The sequence below is a fragment of the Neolamprologus brichardi genome, chromosome 23 (assembly GCF_056152115.1).
Source record: "Neolamprologus brichardi isolate AB-2024 chromosome 23, ASM5615211v1, whole genome shotgun sequence".
Taxonomy (NCBI): Eukaryota; Metazoa; Chordata; class Actinopteri; order Cichliformes; family Cichlidae; genus Neolamprologus; species Neolamprologus brichardi.
The window spans coordinates 33,551,202-33,567,789 of record NC_142125.1 but is presented as its reverse complement, the minus strand read 5'-3'; the positions used below and the strand labels follow the sequence as shown (position 1 = coordinate 33,567,789).

Here is a 16,588-nt window from a genome sequence, read left to right as displayed (position 1 = left end):
TAAGTCAGGGGTGTCCAACTCCAGGCTTCAAGGGCCGGTGTCCTGCAGGTTTTAGATGTGTCTTTGATCCAACATAGCTTATTTAAATGCCTCCTCAACATGTCTTGAAGTTCTCAGAGGCCTGGTAATGAACTAATCATTTCATTCAGGTGTGTTGACCCAGGGTGATATCTAAAACCTGCAGGACACTGGCACTTGAGGCCTGGAGTTGGACACCCCTGCTTTACATCCTGTAAGCTGTGAGGTGGGGATCCATGGATCAGATTGTTTGTCCTGCACACCTTCTTCCCTTACTTCGTTGTTCAGTTCAAGTGCCCATTGTTGGGGCTTTTGGTGGTGGGCAAGGGTGAGCAGGGCCACCCTGACCGAGCTGCAGCTATCCAGAACCATATGTAAAAAACGGTGATGCTCTGTGTATTCTGACACTTTTCTATCAGAACCAGAATGAACTTTTTCAACAATTTGAGCTACAGTAGCTCGTCTGATGGATCTGACCGCATGAGCCAGCCTTCACACCCATTAACGTATTAACGAGCCTTGACCCTGCCACTGGTTCACCACTGTTCCTTCCTTGGACCACTTTTAATAGATACCGACCACTGTGGACTGGGAATACCCCACAAGAGCTCCAGTTTATGAGAAGCTCTGATCCAGTCATCTAGCTGTCACTGTTGGGCCTTTGTCTAACTCATTTTTCCTGCAGATTTGTCTTTGAGGACAAAATATTCACTTGCCCACTGATATCAATGCCATTGGTTATAATCTTATGCCTGATCTGTGTATGTTACAAGTATCTACTGTCTGTGTTGTAAGTCCACACTTCACCCTATTTTACATATAATCTGGGACTTAAAAGTGCAGCATTTTGAGGCACTGCTGAAACAACTACCAGCAGCAGTTTCATGTTCCTAAAAAGGAGGAGGTGCAGATGCTTTACAATGCACATGCAGAGGTAGCTCAACACCTCTCCACCATCTCATGCAAACCTGTTCTCTTAGTTTGGTGAATACAGGTCACTGGAGCCGAAACCTAGCAATGAAATCCTAGTGTGAACACACTCCAGACCGTGATAGACACGCTTAAATACACTTTATTTCCAAATATGATGTTTTTAGGGCTTAAATGATTGCTCACAGTCAGAGTTGTGCACAATTGCCCAATAATGGAGCTCCTATGTGACAGTATAGCGGAGGAATATGTGTACTTTTGAGGATGCATCTAATTCAAACAACGGGGAGCTGTGAAAGTACAAAAAAAGGGGTTTTTAAAGAAGAGATACACAAGATGCAGCAAGCCTCGCCAAGTATGGTAATAATAAGCAGAACAGGAGGAGCTCTGTGTTTGAGGAGGTAGACAGCAGTCATCAAAGCCTGTAGCATGTCATGTACAAGCAGCTGCTGCATTATGAGAGCATGAAAACTAAAGACTTTCTCAGTATCTTGATTAAACAGGAATGTAGGGACTGGCTTGAATATAATTTTTGAGGGTCAGCACATATTGATTAGCTGACATGGTAATAGGTCCAGGACCCTTAAATCATCCTCTGTTCCCCCTTTCTTCTCCAGCATATCTTTCTTTCAATTTAAGACTTTCCATTCACGTCATTTCCCCTCATCGCTTCCCTGACCCCTATTAGATTTCATTACCTTCTGCTGTTTCCTCTCTAATTTAATTCCTCTTCTGTTTTCTTCATTCCCTCTGCTTGTTTTCTCCTAGGAATCATTGTATACAGAAATCTAGCATTTGAAGCAAAACTCTTTAATCGGTATATACATTAATTATGAGCTGTTTGTGTTTGAAGGACTATTCCTAAAGCTGGCTAAAAAAGGACTACCTTCTCAAGCAGACTGTGAAAAGCCTCGAGGTATCAACATAGTTCTAAGTACATGCTGGCTGTTTGAGATAAATAAACAAGAGAAGGATCATTTTGCACTTTAAAGCAAAGAACTTAAAATGATCCAGCTGCTGATACTGTGTGTTCACGAATTCGTTTTGACTTACTTTGAAGAAACGTAAGTGTTATGGTGGCAAAGAAATGTATGGTGAGTCATTCTTGTACAGTATATGTTCAGTATGTGGGTTGAATACCCCTGAAGAGATGAGTTTGGAACCATTCGCTTTATGCTGGCTGCCTCTTTGTTTTTATGCAGAACCTAATGTAAAAATGATCTGCTCAAAGTGAAACAATGAGCAATGATCAATAAAAACAGCGCTGTGCCACATGCTAGCACTCCCCTTATCCTGAAACAGTGTTGAATTGTGTAGTCGCATCCACAGGGGCGGTGTCAGGGATGTTCTAGTTTTGCAGTAGCAAAGCTTACAGACACTGTCTGTTCTGTCACACTGTCCTCTGTTTGTTCTGTTCGCAGTTCGATTGCATATGTTCCTATTAGATTAGCAGAGCTGTGACACCATAGGTGCCATGGGTAACTGCTATAATGACCAATCTATCCAACCATGGGTTGAAGTGTGCAGAGTAATGCCCGGCTCATTGTCAAAGGTAAAGCAATTGGACCACTGAATGATTGTATCCAGCTATCTAAACAATATGGTTTAATCAGTGTAAGCAATGAATAAAAAAGAACAAGTGGAAATGTAGCAACGGTTGTGTTACATAAATATCACCACTTACTCTAGGCAAAAAAAGATGGACTTAGCAATAAAACCCAGCTTTTTAAAGTAGGGTTTATTTATAATAATATGGAGGCAAACTGCCATCTACATACACAGGAAGTGACATGAAACAGAAATCCACATTAACCACTCAGACTCGACGGAAACTAGTTGAAAAAATAAATCTGAAATTCTTCGAGAAAGAGTGATGTCGTTGTGTGTCCTGCTTGCTTTTATAAACGAATATAACCAGAATACAAGTAGTCGACAAGCAGCTGAGTCAAGTCTTCTATCGCAAAGAGGTGTGTCGCAGTCAAGTTATGCTCATCGGCACAGAATGACTACGATTTGTTACAACATGTTCATAATAATCTGTCTGTGTTTATAAATTACCCATCCATCCATCCCAGCTGCCATGGAGCGAGAAGGCAGGGTACACCCTGGACAGGCTGTCAGTCTGTGGCAGGGCTAAAACAGAGAGACAGACAATGATCCACACTCAGATTCACACATACAGCCAATTTTCAATCACCAGTTAACCTAACCCCACGAACTGCATGTCTCTGGACTGTGGGAGGAAGCTGGATTACCCGGAGAGAACTGATGCAGAGGCAGGGAGAACACTATATACATGCAAACTGTCTGAGAGTGATTGCAGTCTGTCCAAATCAGACTGTGATTGTTTAGAAATAGGTTGACTCCCACCTGGTCAAAAGCTTAATCTGTTGGTTACCCATAGATTGAAGGTCATAAACACTCAACCTTGGGGGGGACCAGTTGCAATCAGTTGCCAAATACAAGGAACACCAAAAAAGTCACATGGCAAACATGGATTTTTCCTATTCACAATCAGGTTGGACTGAGCCATGAAGTGATGTGCTAATTGCTTTATATGTTGACACAGCTTTAGAGATAGAATGAGGATGTCAGTTATTCAGAAGGGACTCCAAGTAGAGCTACTGCTCCTCCACAACAAAGAGAATGATTTGAGATGGTTTGGACATTAGGATGCCTCCTGGGTTTCTCCAAGGTGAGGTGTCTTTGTGCATGTCCACTCTGAAGGAGACTCTGGAGTGCAAACTATCTCTGTCTCTTTGCTTGCTTGGGGACAATGCTAGAAAATGGATTGATGAATGGCAAATCTTCACATTTATCCCTATTTGTTCCACATTATGCTCCTGGGTATTTATCAATATCTGACTTCACATTCACTGACTCAGCTCTAGCTGAAAAAAGTGATGAGCAAATACATTTCTGAAACATGATGTACATACAGGGTCTACTGGTGGCAGATAAATGAGCGCTATAGCTGTTTCTGCTGCTGCTGCCAGCATACCCTACTACTGGTATCAATATTAAACAGGCCAAACAACAAGTACATCATTTATCTTAGACAAAGAATCACAGGTGCTGATTGGACCTTAGGATAGATGTTCAGCGAAGCATAGCCGGCAGTCTGCATCATTTTTCATTTTTGCCTCCTACACCCTCACAAACTGTGTTCGAGTAAACAGCCAGGTATGCAAATGGATTTCTTTTGTTTCTTTCAAAAGGTCCTTCTATTTGATTCCTAGGAATGAACAATACAAAAGCATGTTTATGATATTAGCTCCATAGACACACACGCGCACACATACACAAAAGCAATCTTCAAAATGCCACTCATATCCTCAGGTACAGGACAGTTTTGTTTATTACACATATGACAAAAGTTCATCATCACCCCTAAGCAGCGGATGAATGATCGTGTTTACTGGTTTTTTTCAGCCCGTCACACACACAAGGAGCATCACCGCGAGGGCTGCTGGCAGGATAATGCTACACCATTGCATTCTGGGTCATTGTGTTTATTTGGGGACAAGGTGGGTTGGGGTGGGGAGCAGTGAGGAGAGTACACTCTAAAAACTAAAACAGATTTTGTATTTTTGTAAATTTTGTAAGCTGAACTTAATCAAAATTGTATTTAAAATTAAATATGGTAAATGGCCTGTATTTGTATAGCGCTTTACTTAGTCCCTATGGATCCCAAAGCGCTTTACACTACATTCAGTCATCCACCCATTCACACAATAGTGATGGCAAGCTACATTGTAGCCACAGCTGACAGAGGCGAGACTACAAGACACTGGCGCCACCGGGCCCTCTGACCACCAACAGTAGGCAACGGGTAAAGTGTCTTGCCCAAGGACATAACGACCAAGAGTGTCGGAGCTGGGGCTCAAACCGGCAACCTTCCGATTACAAGACAAACTGCCAACTCTTGAGCCACAATCGCCCCATTTTAGAAGGTTACAGTAAAACAGCCTTAACGTTACATTAACAGTTTGCACCCAGGCCACTTAACCAGCAAATTGTCTGTTGACCGCCGTTGTGATGATGGGAAATTTCCTGTGAGGCTATGTGTTCTTGCCGCTCGCTAATACTCAATTACTCTATGTTATCCTGTTTTACTTACACTTTTAAGTTGTAGTTGCTGACAATAAATAATATTGATTTGAATAATTAATGATTTTAGTACAAGCTGCCGATGAGTATAGATACCCATTTCTCAAATATTTTGATTCAATTTTAAACAAAAATATTAAGTACATGCAAAGAAGGTATTCTGTGAACCACATACTGATTTTTTTTTGTCTGAGATAAATGTAAATAAATACCTTAATTTAACACAAACACATAAGTTAAAATTTCAGACATTTATTGCAATTTATCAAACTCAAATAATTACTAAAAGTATTTTCATAGATTTTATCAGACTCATCTAACTTATATTTATAGTGAAATTTACTAAGTCTCTGAATTACTTTTTAGAGTGTAAAAGGAAATAACTAAACATCATTTGTGGTGATGAAGTAGCATTAGAACCACTCCAGAAGTGGACACATTACTTTGAGATTTAAAAAAAAAAAATCATTTTTCTTCTTAAAGGATTGAAGATGTAGAACAGCGACCAATTTCCCAGAGTCTGAGAGATATAAATATTTCACTTATAAATATTTATAACAACTATGCTGCATTGGTTTTGCCTGAGGAAGTACATTAGTCAGTGATATGTGTTTAAGTTTGAGATTTGTTTTTTGTTTTTTTTGGCAAAGCATTCTAATAAAGTGCAAGACAATATTTCAGAGCTCGCAGGATTCTACTTGATCAGCAATGAAGTAGAAACAGTAATGAAGTAGAGTTCATTATGTGCAGGCTGTAATGGTGGCATATTCACGGAAGCCTGAATTGATTTTCTTTTCTTGACTTGCTCGTAATTAACCCTGATAACACCAACAAACTTACCAAGAACTGCTGCTACTGAGTGAGCTTCCTGCAGACCCCAAGAACAAACTACAGTAAGGAAGACTTTCAAGAACTAAAACCAGGGTTTTAAATTTTTGGTTTAAAAAGTGATGGAGTTCTCCGTCATTTCCTTCTACTTGTATGCTTATACTAGAAAGGGGATGCCAGGCATTGTCCATACTCGATGCTGGTCCACCTCTGCTTCAGTGCTTCAGGCCAGTTATCCTGCATTCTGCACCAGTGCAAACACAACTAGATTGCTATAAATGTATAACCCATTATCAGTGCTAGATTTGCTGAAATCAATTATATTATGTGCAAACTGATGTTATGTTAATTAAACATAAATGTTTGTTTATGTACTGATGTTTATGTAAATGCTAAAAAACAAAAAATGTAGTGCATTCATCATAATTTGGATGGCTGCTATAATATATAATATATGTGATGCCTTTTATACAGCTAAAAAAAATAAAGATAAAGGAACACTTACCTGCATACTCTCTCCACATGAGAGGATGCATTGTCAAGTACCAGAAGGAACCCAGGATCCACTATACCAGTGGAAAGTCTAACAATGGGTCCAAGATTTTCATCCTTATACCTAATGGAAGTCAGGGTGTCGTAACTTAGCCTGTAGAGTTCTGTGAGTACCCCCATGGATATGCATCTCCAGCCATCATTGACCCACCACGTTTATGCTGAACGACATTACAGACAGCATAATGTTTTTCACGGCGTCTCCAGACCCTGTCACATCAGTCACATGTGCTGAAGGTGAACCTGCTCTCATCTATGAAAAGCACAGGGCCAGTGGTGGATCTGCCAGTTCTGATATTCGATGGCCATTGACAATCGGGCTCCACGGTGATGAAGAGTGAGCACAGGGCGCACTAGAGGATGTTGAGCCCTAAGTCTGTTTATGATTGTTTAATGAGAGACATTTATACCAGTGGCCTGCTGGAGGACTCTGGCACTGCTCATCCTGTTCTCCCTTGCACAATGGAGCAGGTATCGGTCCTCCCGATGGGATGAAAAAAAAAAGACGGACAAGATTTCATTTCCTGTTTTTGGAGGGTTTCCTCGTTGTTGCCCCTCTAGTGCACCTGCTCCACCTGTGCAAAGCAGCTGAAACTGACTAACATGCCCCTCCCTACCATGCCTTGAATCACAGTGCTACATGACACATTCACTTTGGATCAATTATCACATTGTTGTAGCTATTTAACAAACACAGCGATATCAGATTGTGCTCTCATGCATGCATGAACAAAACATTATAAATGATATGAGCATGATTAATATACTGGATAATAATGGCTAAATAACTGTAATTTTGTTTAATAATCAGGTCACACACTTCATGGGACAGGTTTAAAACCAAAACTGAGTGGAAATGAAAGTTTACTCTGATGATACCCAGTGAAAGATCCCCTTTGTTTAACAGATAAAAGATTACTGCCATTAATGGAATGGTCAAAGAACATCAAACCAAGACATTGCTTAAAAATAAAGAGAGATAATAACATCAGCAGAACTCAGAATTAGTTTTTTAAATACTGGACAATGATGTTTAACACAACCATCATGACCCTTTCCCTGATGGGTGGTATTCAAAGTCAGAACACATGACAAATTTTAACTCAGAGAATTGAGTTCTCAGGGATAGCAAGATGTTTGTAAAAAATTATATTGTTCCTTTTTTAAGTGCTGTTTTAATAGTGCAAGGTGTTTGAATTAGTCAGGAAAAAAGGATATATGTATCTGTACTTAGGTCCCAGTTTCACGGATGACCGGTAGGAAAACCAGTATAAGAGAAACAAGCATATAATCATTGCTGTAAGCGCTCAGAGCCTTATTTAAGGAAAATTAGACATACCAAATCGTGAAAATTAAAAAGGAGTTAGTGTGCATTTTAGTGCTGGGTAATTATTATCGATGCATTCATTTGTAAGCAGCATTCAACCAGAGTTTGGTTAGCATGCACAAATATTGTGCAAAGTGATAAAATGAAGACAAACTTAACATAATCAGAATTTTGGCAGAATCCAATATCGGTGATTCAATCGGGGACAGAGTTGCCACCGAGCTGCTGGAAGGCTTGTAATATTCTCACCGCTTCTAAGCAGGAAGCGGTGAGTTACACTGACGTCAGCTTGAAGGTCACACCAGTGAAACAATTACATTTTGCTTTGAAATCAATCTCTTCTAACCGGTTAATAAAATATTGATGGCTTCAGTTAATACTGTGCACTTACAGCAAGTGCCAAGCAGAGATTGCTTGGTGGAATTCTTTTTAAGAGCAGGGCAGTAAGATTTGACTGGAGGTGGCTGGGATCATGTAAAGACTGGAGGGAAATAAGGGTAATGAATAGTTTTACTTAGAGTTCATATTCGCTTAAATGGTTAAATAAGTACAAAAGGAAAATGATATAGCTTATAACCCTTTCTTGCCACAGCATCCATCTTTCCATTTTCTTCCACTTATTCAATTCAGGGTCATGGGGGGATAGCTGGAGCCCATCACAGCTACCATAGACAAAGATGTGGCGTACACCCTGGATAGGTTACCAGTCTGTTGCAGGGCCTAACACAGTAATTTACACCTATGTGCAATTTAGAGTCATCAGTCACCTACCTACCTCCTTAACCTGCATGTCTTTTTGGTGAAGTCACCATGCTGCTTCCACTGTTAACTTCTTCCAGCAAGTCACGAGCAACCTGTTGTTCATACTAGATAATACTAGATAATATAGCATAATTAATGTTTCTCCAGGATCATCAATGCAAATCATCAATCACAATGTTGCGATGATCTAAAACCTAACTTTTTCATAAAGCTAACAAGATCGATTAGATTTATATAATGCCAGCAATCATCTCAGGGTGCTTTACATTACTTTGGAATATTATAGATATGCAGTTTATATATATATATATATATAACAATACAACAACAAACATTGCTTCTGAAATGAGATGTCAACAGAAAACTAAAAAAAAAATCAAATCAAATAAGTCTAAATCCAGTAATTTAAAGTTTTAAAGTCAAATTTGATCTAAGTGAGAATATGAACCACAGTCTCCTGGGTGAAAGGCCTTTGCTTGCCTTATTTATCCACAGAGATCTCTGGGATGCACTTTGTTCTACTATACTGAATGGGCTTAGCTTGAAAAACTTCAATAAATATTTTCTACATATCATAAGTGACAACGACAGCCTCTGTTGTTTTGAATAAACGGAAGTAAAGTGAAACTGTCACCTGAATGAGAAGCATATTTCTGTTAATACTATACCATAGTTGGGGTTTCTGGACCTGGAAAGTGTGAATTACTAAAGGGGCAAAAGTCATATTCCTTAATGAAATGATTTTTTGTAAATGAAATATTTTTTTCTACTTTTTTTCATTCTCACTGTGAATTGACATCATGATTGATTGAAAGAACAAGTGCTACAATAGAAAGGCACAATCTACTGAGTTTAAAGGAAGCAATCAAAATCCACACCAAAACCTAATGGGTTCTTTCTTTGCTCGTGCTTCACCTCTTTATCAAGTTTCATGAAATCTGGCTCAGTAGTTTTTGTGTAATCCCGCTGACAGACACCCCCGGCGAGGCCCTCCACATGGCAGAAAAACAATGGAAAACTCGCTGTAATTACAGGCATGAAAAAACTGTTAATCCTTAGAGCCCTGTCACTGCCAATCTAGACACTTTATTTAAAAAAAAAAAACATTTCTGGCTCTGGGAGTTCTCAGTGAAGCTTTGACTGAACACACAGCCATAAAGATAGGATATCGGCTCTCTCAGGAAACATGTTTTGGTACCTGAATGTGGAAAATGTGGATGAAAGACATCTGTAAGTGGCGAGGAGCGAGCTGCCTCCATGCAAAAAAGATGAGGCCGGATAAGGAGGAAGCTATTTGTTCTGATGCCACTAAAGTCAGGCTAATTAATTTCAGTCAGACGTGCTTTGCTGTCAACATCCTTTGGCTTTATTAATGGATTTCATATTATCTGATTCTGACTGGTATTCGCATTCTGAAAGAGTGGGGATGTATTTGTTGATTTTTTCTATCATCCTTCATTTGCCAATAATATTGTGTTGGTGTGTGCAAAGTAAATGACATTGTGAGAGCGCACTTTCATTTTATATGGCAAAATTTAGGTATCACTATACAGGATTTCATAGGCAGAGGTTTCTCATGAACAACTGTCATCTCCACCTACACCTTTTGGTTTCATGATTGTGGGTCCAACTCCAACTCACATAAGGAGTAATGCATTTTTAATCGTGTGAGGGTTTCCTAGCACTTCATGTGTCTGCTGTCTGCTGTCTAAAAAACATAGTCGGGGACAGGAGAGAAATAGTGTGTCACATTCTGAATATTTTAAAGCCTAAAATGAAACATTTATGCTCTAAATAATGAACTTACAACCTCTATTCTCTGACTTTACATTAGAGAATATACAAAACAAGACACCTTTGTTCAGCTCGCCTAAGTCTTTGCATCATTCATTTGCTTCTTCACAATGGCTATAAGTAACTGACTCCCTTCATGCCTTTGTTTTCTGACTTTGAAATAGATCCCAGGAGAAATAATGAAAGCCTCCGTTGTTAGTTTCAGTCATATCTCCCCACACTCAGTGTGGCTTCAGTGTTTTGCATAATGTCCATGAATAATGGACCCATCTTGGAGGTACAGTCCCAAATACAACCTAGTTTTAGCAGAAAATCCCATTTGAGCATTGCTGTGAGTTCACCTGCACCGCGTAGAGCACGTGACACTCGGCGCTTCACTTGACTGAATTATTGCGCGCCATAGTCAGTGTGGGCTCTCCCCATCATCATCTCCAAATGATCAACAGTAGGGCAGCAGTAATAGTGGAGATTTTGTAACAGCTGTTTTAGGCAGGTCAAGTCTGGCTTGTCTGTTTTAGTAAAAGGTAAAAAAAAACATTTAGAATGTGAAATTGTGTTCTTGTGTACAGTACTGTGCCCTAAAAACAGCCTTTGTAAGGTTATCTGTTGAGTCACCATTTGGGTAAAGACAAAACTGTCCAGTATGGAAGATTTCTCTCCCTCCCATTCTATTTAAAAGTAGAATGGGAGGGAGAGCCTTCAGTTTTCAGGCCCCTCTTCTGCAGAACCAGCTTCCAGTTTGGATTTGGGAGACAGACACTATCTCTACTTTTAAGATAACGCTTAAAACTTTCCATTTTGCTAAAGCATACAGATAGTGCATCATGGGAATCCCCCAGCAGCCTACAGCGTCACCTGATCCAGCCAGTATTTTTCACTCACTATGTGTTAACAGACCTCTCTGCACTGAATCATACTTGTTATTAATCTCTGGCTCTCTTCCACAGCATGTCCTTCATCCTGTCTTCCTTCTCTCACCCCAACCAGTCGCGGCAGATGGCCGCCCCCTCCCTGAGCCTGTTTGTGCTGGAGGTTTCTTCCTGTTAAAAGGGAGTTTTTCCTTCCCACTATCACCAAAGTGTTTGCTGTGTTTTTCTCTATATTGCAAGGTAGTCCCTACAATAATACATACAGAGCGCCTTGAGGCGACCGTTGTTGTGATTTGGCGCTGTATAAATAAAATTGAATCTCTGCAGTACTGGCATAGTTTACGTCTTAACAGTACAGCAGCTCCTTCCAGCTGCTGTACTGACCTTCTGCTAGCCAAATTGGAGGTCCTCATCTCCTGCCCAGTGGTATCAGTCGTTCCCAACCATCTGACTTAATAATACAACGATGCACTTGAACTCTTGGCTTTTTCTGCTTAATTCAAAATGATTTTGCATTGTTAAAAAAAAATAAATAAATAAAAATATATATATATATATATATATATATATATATATATATATATATATATATGACATTGTAGTTTACAGTCGCCAGTCGATCGTGTAGTTTAACACGATCATTTCCTGTACTTCCTTTTGGGGTGTGAGTAAAACATTAAGGAGCAAATCTTAAGCAATCGTGACTTCCTGATTTCACTTCCAAGTGGGGAGTAAACGATTAAGAAGCGAAGTCTAAGTTCTGATGTCAGACTGCGCCATCATAATGTCTCTATGGGGAGTGAAAGAGTGAGGCATGAATTTAGGCTCTGACATTGGAGTTTTACCACCATCCTTGCCCACACACTGTTGTTACTTCCATGTACGAATGACAGTGCCTGGCCCACACTTATTCTCCTAGTCTGCCATCCTCCAAATGTACATGAAGACAGTGAGTGGGGAGTGACAATAACAACTCTTCTTTGAAGAGGAATGTATACTCAGAGGCTATACTCAGATGTGGGGGTGGAGGTGGTGCCAAAGAAGTGATGCATGAACAGCAGCAAGTATAGATTTCAGTGGGAAACAAGCAAATTTAAAAAATAAGTGAGCAAAGCACTAATGATATAAGTGCAAATGAGTTTCAGTAGCAGGATGCAGTATGTGAGAACAGTTAAATTGACTGCCTAAACTATCTTATAGTGTATCTGTAAATTTGATCACAGCCAAGACTGCACACAAAGCAGGTGTTTCACTGTATTAATAAAGCAATAATAGCAGCCATTAAGATGTGTAAACTATGAAGAGTGTGTAGCCAACTGTCTTGCAGAACCCACATGTATCTGCAAGATAAATGCTTTTAATTGCTGCCCGAAGGAGAGTGAAGATCAATGACTGACATTCTTTGTCAGCTCTAATTTGCCTGGTTATATTTAGCCGTTATTTTGATGCAAGTTCTCAGGAGGAATCTACAGGCTTCAATCGAAGTTTCATGTGTGTGCCAAAATCTCAGAGAGATAATTTTGCTGTTTTACAAATTCCAAATACTTGAAGCGTGTTATGGGTCGAGGTTGGTGGATTATAAACATACCTGTGGGGAAAATAGCAGCAAAAAAAAGGTGGATTCAAATCCACTCTTCTAAGACAGAGATAATACTAACATTCCCAAAAACACAACATTGGATTCAGTATTTTTTTAAAAACCTCACAATTAGACGCAGGGTTGTGCTGAGGTGAAGGAAATGTGCTGAAGCAAACAGTTTGTGAGATGGTGTAATTTAATTTCCATATCAAAAGCATAATATGTATTGAATGTTTGCAGCGAGGGCTGCAGTGCTTTTGTATTTTTCTTTGATGTGGACACATTTGTGTTCAGACAAACACATTCTTGGCTCTTTTCGAAGGATTCGACTGGCTGCTTAGCACACAGACTTCAGGCTGCACGTCTCTTTCTGCCTTTATTCTTCTCTAACACGGGTTGTCAGATCTTTATATTGACTCTACTTTTCTCTTCCCAGGAGTACCAGATCGATATTATCTTCGCCCAGACTTGGGTGGACACCCGTCTGAGGTATAACAGCAGCAGCATGCGGATTCTAACCCTCAACAGGTATATTAGATTTAGTAAAGACATACTGCAAATATACAGGAACCTTTATTTAAAAAAACTCCTAAATATATCAGCTTTGTGGGTGAATCAATACCAATGTAGTGATAATTATACTAGATCTCTTTTTTAAAATGAACTACTGCTGTGGCTATTTTTCACCACTTTAGCATCTATTATTTGAACATTTTCATATGATAAAACAATATTCTTCACTCCCTCTGTCTCTCTCTCTTTGGAAGAGGTCTGTAATTAATGGAACAAATTGATTGATGTGCTTTGTTTTCCCCTAGTAGCCTGAGTATTTTATTATGCTCTTATTGGGAATGAGTGCAGCCTTGTGCATTTCAAAGAAATCTGAGGGAATCAGTCTAACCTCCTTTCCTCTCTCTCTCTGTATCAATTTCCCTCTTTTTCAACCAGCAATATGGTCGGTCTGATCTGGCTGCCCGACACCATCTTTAGAAATTCCAAGAACGCCGATTCTCACTGGATAACAACGCCCAATCAGCTGCTCCGGATCTGGAACAATGGGAAAATACTTTATACTCTGAGGTAAAACCCTTCAAAACACATGGAAACACACAGAACAGGAAGATAAAAGAACAAAAATCGAGAGCAGACAATATCACAGCCAATGACTGCTGGTAAAAAATCTTTTCATGAGAAATACTCCCTCTATTCTGATTCTTAATGCCAACTGTATATTGTGGCTAAACAAAATTCTGCCACCAGTGTTGACATTGAGTACAGACAATAAAAGACATTTAGACTTTAGTTGGCTTTACTGGCAGATTCACTGTTTTTTCATACATTTTAAATTAAGTCCAAAAACAGTACCAGAAAACAGAATTTACCTGTGATATTATTATTGGCCAACAACTTGTGACTGACAAGTCATTAGCCAATCAGGCTGCAATCTCACAGTTACATGTGCCCCTCGTTATCATATTTGATTTCGAAAGACCAAGATGGCAACAAAAGAAAACATTTGAAGCTATGGGTGATGTCACTGTAGCTCCGTCTGTAATTTAGTGTTATAACTCTTTAAATGTTTCTTGTTGCCCCCTGGTGGGATGTGAAGGTATTGCAAGTGGGTCTTTTACAATAAATATATGTTTTTGTTAAAGGAAAAAAAAGTTTCATTTTGTAGCTTTGTCTAAAATCAATTGTTTATATTCACAAAGAAATAAAAAAGAAAGAAGTCATCACATTTGAAAATCCAAACCCCAATTTCTCTGATACTTTGTCCTTAGCAGGAAAGAGCTACAACTGGAGCATTGGCTGTCAGGTGCCAAAGGTAAATCTTTGAAAGTAGAATCAACCTGAACATGCAGATTGCTATCCATTTGTATCTTGTCTTTCTGTTAAAGAGATGAGACTTGCCTTTCTTAAGGTGTTCTGTGACTGAAGTCTAATAATTAATACCAATAGACCGCATTGATAGAACTATGAACAATCAACTGCAAAACCCCAACTGATCACTGCGTAAGGCTACCCCTCCTTCAGGCTGGTTCTGCCAGAGGTTTCTTCCTGTTAAAAGGCAGTTTTTCCTTCCCACTGTCACCAAGTGCTTGCTTATAGGGGCTCATGCGATTTTGGGGGTTTCTTTGGAATACTTTAGGGTCTTGACCTTGTGAATTAGCGGCATATAAATGAAACTGTTTAATATATAATATTGTATGTTAGATGGCGTTATCTTCCTTTCCATTCATGCAGAACGGGCCAGTGTATGCTATGTTTGAGGAGGTAACAAAAGGAACAACAGGGTGCTTTCCTTAAGCATTCAAAGACCAGCCATTATTATAGCTGCCATTAGGGCTGGGCCATATTATACCGTTCACGGTAATACCGGTACAATGTAGTGATGCGCGAATCATGGACGAATCGTTCAATACTGGAGAATCACTTTACTGACTCATGAATCATGATTCACAAGCCCAACTGACTCACTGACTCATCCCTGTTGCTGTTAGCAGCAATGTATCTAGCTTATAATTAAAATTGTGGAGAAAAACAACATCCAGTATCTTAACAAAAAAAAATTTCTGCTCTGAACTGGAAGAAAAAACCCTGAGTAGAAGCTCACATTAAGACAATAGCTCCTCGGTTCACAGTAGCATCGCTCTGCTAACATGCTAACAGCACATTTGAGCTACTCACCCCCTCCCTTCCTGTGCTGAATCGTAAGCGAATCACTCAGGACTCGCTCACCCCCTCCCTCCTGTGCTGAATCGTAAGCATAAGCGAATCACTCAGGACTCGCTCACCCCCTCCCTCCTGTGCTGAATCGTAAGCGTAAGCGAATCACTCAGGACTCGCTCACCCCCTCCCTTCTGTGCTGAATCATAGAGCAAACGAATCACTCACTCACTCACCCCCTCCCTCCTGTGCTGAATCATAGAGGAACGAATCACTCACTCACTCACCCCCTCCCTCCTGGCTCACAGCTTCTTCTTCTTCTTGGTTGGCAACCAATGTTAAGGCGCATTACCGCCCCCCTGGCTCACATTTCAGTGGACATTTAGATGAGAAAATATATATTTAACACATTTAAGGAAAATGCTAATAAAATAAAATAAACAAAATAAATGTTTATTAAGCAATTTTGATAGGAAATTGCTTAATTTTAGAAATGTTTTTGCTCTTTTTTGCTCTATAAAATAGTTGTTTTCTTTTAGAATCATGTAAATTTTTTGCACTCTCTGGTCAACTGACTCAGTGAATCAAATGACTCAAAAAAACCGATTCACTTTGTTGAGTGACTCATTAAAACTCGATTCAGTAAAAAGAATCAAATTTACCATCACTAGTACAATGCTAGGCAATGATAAGAAAATGAAATATCGCGATAGAATATGGGTAGGACGCGCATGCGCATTGACGAAAAAGCACGGCGTAAGGGAGAATGTGAATGGGGAAAGCAGATTGTTGAGTGAAACGGATGAACCAGAATTAGTTTGTAAAAATGGTGCAACTTAACTAGTTTGGTGTTTGTCCGTCAGATACACAACAAAGCACATTTTTTTTGTAGAACTTGCAAGCGGGCCGTCGTTATTGCCGTATTTGTCCGACTAAGGTGCTCGTATATCTGGGAGTAATCTAGGTCCTAAACTCCGTCCTTTAAGATCCCGAAGTCAAACGAACATCACTGAGAGTTAAAAACTGTCTAAATTCTTCCATCTTTAATAAAACAATCAGCGTTGCTGCTTTACCAGGTGTAACTATGATATTTAACACCCAGGCATCCATGAAAACAGAATTCATTACATTTAACAGAGTTAGAAGTTAGCA

At 39.6% G+C, this 16,588-nt stretch overlaps 1 protein-coding gene across 1 annotated transcript in view; it reads left to right on the top strand.

The window, feature by feature from the left end:
• Positions 1–16,588, top strand: part of LOC102784646 (gamma-aminobutyric acid receptor subunit gamma-3-like) — a 152,818-nt gene that overhangs the window by 73,344 nt on the left and 62,886 nt on the right. Inside the window, exons 4-5 of the mRNA XM_087836313.1 lie at positions 13,206–13,297; positions 13,718–13,849. Of these exons, the coding sequence (XP_087692439.1) occupies positions 13,206–13,297; positions 13,718–13,849 (224 nt within the window). The remainder of the gene's footprint in view (positions 1–13,205; positions 13,298–13,717; positions 13,850–16,588) is intronic.